The sequence below is a fragment of the Sycon ciliatum genome, chromosome 3 (genome assembly GCF_964019385.1).
Source record: "Sycon ciliatum chromosome 3, ocSycCili1.1, whole genome shotgun sequence".
Taxonomy (NCBI): Eukaryota; Metazoa; Porifera; class Calcarea; order Leucosolenida; family Sycettidae; genus Sycon; species Sycon ciliatum.
Window position 1 is genome coordinate 8,413,004 of NC_088645.1, and position 6,000 is coordinate 8,419,003.

At 47.2% G+C, this 6,000-nt stretch overlaps 2 protein-coding genes across 2 annotated transcripts; both read left to right on the forward strand.

Annotated features, from left to right (window-relative positions):
• Positions 1 to 2,481: 2,481 nt before the first annotated feature.
• On the forward strand, positions 2,482 to 3,168 carry LOC135812817 (uncharacterized). The gene has a single exon (XM_065326035.1). The coding sequence runs from the start codon at positions 2,482 to 2,484 to the stop codon at positions 3,166 to 3,168; it is 687 nt and encodes a 228-aa protein (XP_065182107.1).
• A 340-nt stretch (positions 3,169 to 3,508) lies between these two features.
• Positions 3,509 to 4,759, forward strand: LOC135812818 (uncharacterized). The gene has a single exon (XM_065326036.1). It carries the CDS (start codon positions 3,509 to 3,511, stop codon positions 4,757 to 4,759), a length of 1,251 nt encoding a protein of 416 aa, XP_065182108.1.
• Positions 4,760 to 6,000: the final 1,241 nt, after the last annotated feature.

The window sequence follows — 6,000 nt, forward strand, 5'->3', positions numbered from 1 at the left end:
GGATAACATGATACAGGATAGGACACAGTCCAGCAGCCCGGCTTACAGTGCTGAGTGTGTAGCAGTACACAGAGCTTAGGCACACAGTAGAGGATGGACATGTTTTATTTATTCGTCCGAGTTTCACAACAGAATGATCATCAGTCTGATGATAAATCTACTGTGAACCTCCGAGTGGATTTGTGCAGAAATGCCATTGGCACTGTCACTGGAAATCTGAACCATTTCCACGAAAATTAATAATCATGGCTTGGCACATGTCTGTCTTCAGGAAACACAAACAAGGATACTCAGTCAGCTACAAAAGAACAATTAAAATGTATAGCTGCATGTTTCAGCAAAGATACTATAAGTTCTTTCACTGTTCGAAGGCTTTACCTGACTAACTTATTTAAGAGCCGCCCCATACTTGAATGTTTTATATTAGTAATCACTCATTTCTAGACGTTAGTTACAGGTCTACCCTCATTAGTAGACGACCCTGGTTACTAAGAGTACTCTTGGGAGTACCTGGAGTGAAAGTTGATTGCTTGATAAATAAAAGGAGAGGATAAAGCTGTTCTTTTTTCTTTCTTTCTCGGAAGGTGCCTTCGAGGAGGAAGCTGATATGATTATTCAATGTGAAAAGAACAAAGAAACTTGAAAGGTTACGCGACGAGCACAATACGATCAATGTCAAGCGCTGCACTAGCTGCAGAGATCGAGGCCAGTTTAGTAGGTAGTATGTACAGCGCAGTCAAGTGCTGCATGCTCCCTGTACAGTGTACAACCAGTGCTAGGATCTGCGCATGACCGTATATGAGGAGCACAGCGCACACACATGCACTGCAGCAGGTGTGCACGCAACCTATATTCTTGCCTAGCAGGATAAAGTCTACATTCTACATTTCGTCTTCGACAATTTAGTTTGTTGCGGTTTCGTGCTGGTATCAATAATAGTCTGACTTTGAAAAGCGATGGCACCAGTTTGTGAGTGAAAAGACGTTATCCGGTGAAAATATCGACATCCTGAAGAAATTAGATGCTGGGGCTAGTGTACAAGCTCTTCGCGGAGGAGCTTAGCCGTTCGGTGCAGTCGATCTACACGATACGCAAGAAGCGTGACAAACTGATGGCAAAGTGGACGAGAGGTGATCGCAGATGTAAGTCGCAGAAGGCAACTTGAGGACGGTAAATTGGTGATTGAGACATGACAAGAATAGGAAAGTTATGATAGTTAGATTGAACAAGTGCAATTCAAAGATTCACATGATTATTATTTGCACTTGAAAACACCGCCATTCCGGCAACAGGCTCTCAGCTGCACCAAATAAATAACTTTGCCAATATTTCGCCCATTGGGCATCATCAGGGCATTGAGGAAGGGGAGGCCAAATTACGAAATATAAAGACGAATAATGCAGGCAGATGAATGTTCTAGAACTAACACATCATGGTGACACAATTGGCAAGGCCAGCAAACTAAACAATCATCACTTGTAAGGTGACCTAAACAAAACGAAAGATGAGAAAACTCACACATACACACAGACACAATTTGGCAAGAAAACTAACACTAACACTAACACTAAAGTTTACAATCATCACCTGTAAGGTGACCTAAACAGAAGAAAGAAGACTAGTAAGACTATCACAGCACGTACAAGAACACTTTCAAGTGTGGGAATGCTAAAGGCGATCTATGTATATGACAGCGGTGTATGTGCAAAGTATGTGTATGTGCTGTGTCAGGTGGTAAAGTCCAGTGGTAGTTCGAGGAGATGGGTGTCGATTCCAGTGACGATCCGGTGACATCCAATCAGTCAATTAGGCGCCAGCCGTCATCGCAATTGACTGCTGGTTTGCGCTTCCTTATCTCGATAGCTTCAAGCAGTTTCCTTGATGGTAGCGAAGCCTCCCTGCCGAGAATCTTTGCCTGGTGGAAGGGCAGAAAGTTGGAAGACTTTAAAGATTCTCGATGCTGGGTACGATAGTGGAAGCCCCAGGGAGCCTTCGCTACCATCGCCCTTGCCTCTCGGTAGTGCTCAGCGAATCGGTCCCTCACCGGCCGCTCGGTCTCACCAACGTACAATTCCGCACACAACGTGCAAGACATACAATAGACAACACCTTTGACTAAACACTGACTATCCACCATACTCGCATCACATGCACGACACTCCATTGGTCGACCTCTCCCTCTCTTCACCTCCGATCGCTGCTTCTCACGGGGACACACACGTACAGCACTCGACGATCGGACCAACATATCCTTCAAAGAAGGACCAGACACAAAGACAACACGAACATGCGGACTGAACTTTCGAACACGTCGTGAGACACGAGCGGCAAGTGAGTCGTTGATGAAGGGCAGTTTGATGACTGACTTGAATTGGTTGTGTCTGCGCTTGCTGTCACGCTGCTGTTGTTGAGACGGGTGTGTATCTTGTCTCTTCCCCTTGGCTGAGGAAGCTCTGTGGGACAACACGTCAACCTCCATTGATGGGAAAGGAAGATGAACGCAAGCTACGGCGCATGAAGGATGACATTATGTCGCTCTATGATGAAGAAGCTAAGAGGAACCGCAAACAATCAACGTTCGTACCGCTGTCCCAAGAAGAGAAAGATGAGATTCAACAGCTCAGGGGAAAACATAATGTTGTCATAAAGCCGTCAGACAAGGGAAAGGGATTCGTCTTGTTACCCAGTACACAATATGATGAGAAAGCCGAAGCCATGCTGGACCAAGAAGCTGACTATGAGAAGGTGGCCATGACGGTGGACAAACTGGATGAGGAGACAAGACGTTTTGTCGACACTCATCTGAAGAACAAGCTCCCGGAGAAACTGGAGAAGGCAATTAAACCGAGGCACTCGCGGATGCCAAGGTTTTACGGTCTCCCCAAAGACCATAAGGCAGGATTGCCATTGCGTCCCGTGGTCAGTTCTTGCGACAGTCCTACAAGTAACCTTTCGTTGATTGTTGAAAGGATACTGAATCAGCTCCTTATGTTCGTACCTGCTCATCTAGATAGCACCGAAGCCTGCATTGAAGACATCAAGAGGCATCGCCAGGTCCCGGATGGCTGCATCATCGCCTCATTCGATGTAGTGGGCCTCTATTCGAACATTCCTATAGATGAGAGCATTTCGGCCGCTATTACCAAGCTAGAGCAGCATAAAGATTAGTGCTGAAACGAGTACGCCGAGTACTCGAGTACCCGCTCGTTGAGTACTCGACTCGATATCAAAAAAGGACTCGATACTCGATAAATAAATAAATAAAATAAAAAACTAAAAAAACTTGATAGCGACGTACACGTCCGTCGTCCATGTGGCTTTGCAATGGAAATTTGTGTTTATTGAAGGATATTGAATTGCGTAAATGGTGTGCAAAAAATGGGTATGTGGTACTGACATATATGCGCATGATTGCTTATAGAGTACTCGATACTCGACTCGATAGTGACAGTACTCGCTCGATAGCTTATAGAGTACTCGTTTCAGCACTAATAAAGATGATGTCGACATGCTTGGATTGACGGTTGCGGATGTACAGCTGATGTTGCAGTATGTTCTGTCAAACAACTACTTCGAGTTCAATAGTAAACAGTACCGTCAGAAGCGTGGAATTGCGATGGGGAACCATCTGGCACCTCCGCTGGCCATCCTCTTCATGGATGCGCTTGAACAGAAGGCCCTCTCGACAGCTACAGTGAAGCCAGATCTCTACAAGCGATATATCGACGACTGCATACTACTGTGGAGACATGGCTGGAAAGGTTTAACAGCACTTCTAGATCACTTCAACGGACAGCACACTACTATCAAATTCACAATGGAACACTCGGTCAACGAAACTCAGTCAGTGAACTTCCTGGATCTAGCGCTGTCTGTGCGTGGAAACAGCATAGAGTGGGAGCTCTATGTTAAGCCATCCCACAGTGGTGTCCACCTGTCCTATGAATCATGTCTCCCCTGGTCGTGTAAAAGAGCTGTTGTAACGAACCAATTCTCTCGAGCTATCCGTAACTCGTCAACACCGGAAGCGGAAGACAGGAGCATGTCCATAATTGAAGAGTTGCTCGAGAGAAATGACTATCCACGCACCGAGATAAACGCAGCACGACGAGCAGCCAAGGGGAAGAGACAAGATACACACCCGTCTCAACAACAGCAGCGTGACAGCAAGCGCAGACACAACCAATTCAAGTCAGTCATCAAACTGCCCTTCATCAACGACTCACTTGCCGCTCGTGTCTCACGACGTGTTCGAAAGTTCAGTCCGCATGTTCGTGTTGTCTTTGTGTCTGGTCCTTCTTTGAAGGATATGTTGGTCCGATCGTCGAGTGCTGTACGTGTGTGTCCCCGTGAGAAGCAGCGATCGGAGGTGAAGAGAGGGAGAGGTCGACCAATGGAGTGTCGTGCATGTGATGCGAGTATGGTGGATAGTCAGTGTTTAGTCAAAGGTGTTGTCTATTGTATGTCTTGCACGTTGTGTGCGGAATTGTACGTTGGTGAGACCGAGCGGCCGGTGAGGGACCGATTCGCTGAGCACTACCGAGAGGCAAGGGCGATGGTAGCGAAGGCTCCCTGGGGCTTCCACTATCGTACCCAGCATCGAGAATCTTTAAAGTCTTCCAACTTTCTGCCCTTCCACCAGGCAAAGATTCTCGGCAGGGAGGCTTCGCTACCATCAAGGAAACTGCTTGAAGCTATCGAGATAAGGAAGCGCAAACCAGCAGTCAATTGCGATGACGGCTGGCGCCTAATTGACTGATTGGATGTCACCGGATCGTCACTGGAATCGACACCCATCTCCTCGAACTACCACTGGACTTTACCACCTGACACAGCACATACACATACTTTGCACATACACCGCTGTCATATACATAGATCGCCTTTAGCATTCCCACACTTGAAAGTGTTCTTGTACGTGCTGTGATAGTCTTACTAGTCTTCTTTCTTCTGTTTAGGTCACCTTACAGGTGATGATTGTAAACTTTAGTGTTAGTGTTAGTAGCACATTAGAGCTTGCGGTAATGTAGGTTAACACATTGCACAAGCCACCACTTCACACGCACTCCAGCGGCTTCCAAAGAGCCCGCAGATCCCACTCTATTCATTGATGCATGTCAAGTAACACGTACATGCACGCTGTGGTGGCATGTAACATGCGTACGCCGGAACTCACCTGAACTCGCCAGCCAACCAGCCATATGCGGCTGCAGCACACATCGGAGCTTGAACCCGTAACGCATACACCATACTTCGCGCTGGCCGTATTGCTACTTCATATTTGCTTTGCTTGGGTAGTGAGAAGAACACCGGTTTGTTCCTTTCTCACCCACCCACCTCTTCCCATCTATGAATGATATTGATATCCTTGATTCAACACAGGTATCATAATTCATACAAGACGAAAATAAATAGGAGTGCTGGGCCAGCTATCTCCTCTCATCTGGCAATTATCACGGCCTTCGGCCATCACACTCATACTCCCACACTCCTGCCTCCTAACGGGCATTGCACTTCGTGCGTGGGCCGTCCACACTCCGTCCATTTCATGGGCGCCCATCTCATGGGCTGCACTTTGTGCGTGGACATACATACACACTATCATACAGGCCGTCCACACTCCGCCCAGTTCATGGGTGCCCATTCATGGGCTGCACCTCGTGTGCGTGGGCCGTCCACACTCCGTCCATTTCATGGGCGCCCATCTCATGGGCTGCACTTTGTGCGTGGACATACATACACACTATCATACAGGCCGTCCACACTCCGCCCAGTTCATGGGTGCCCATTTCATGGGCTGCACCTCGTGCGTGGACTATCCTACATGATTATCACATGCCAGATTCGGTTGCCCAGCACTCCATGAATCCTCCATATGATGTGTGCTCTCCACTGGTCTGCAATAGCGAGTGCATGCGTGTTAATGTTAGTTTTCTTGCCAAATTGTGTCTGTGTGTATGTGTGAGTTTTCTCATCTTTCGTTTTGTTTAGGTCACCTTA

Coding starts and splice junctions, on each gene's coding strand:
- LOC135812817 (XM_065326035.1), top strand. CDS start 2,482: ATGGGAAAGGAAGATGAACGCAAGCTACGGCGCATGAAGGATGACATT.
- LOC135812818 (XM_065326036.1), top strand. CDS start 3,509: ATGCTTGGATTGACGGTTGCGGATGTACAGCTGATGTTGCAGTATGTT.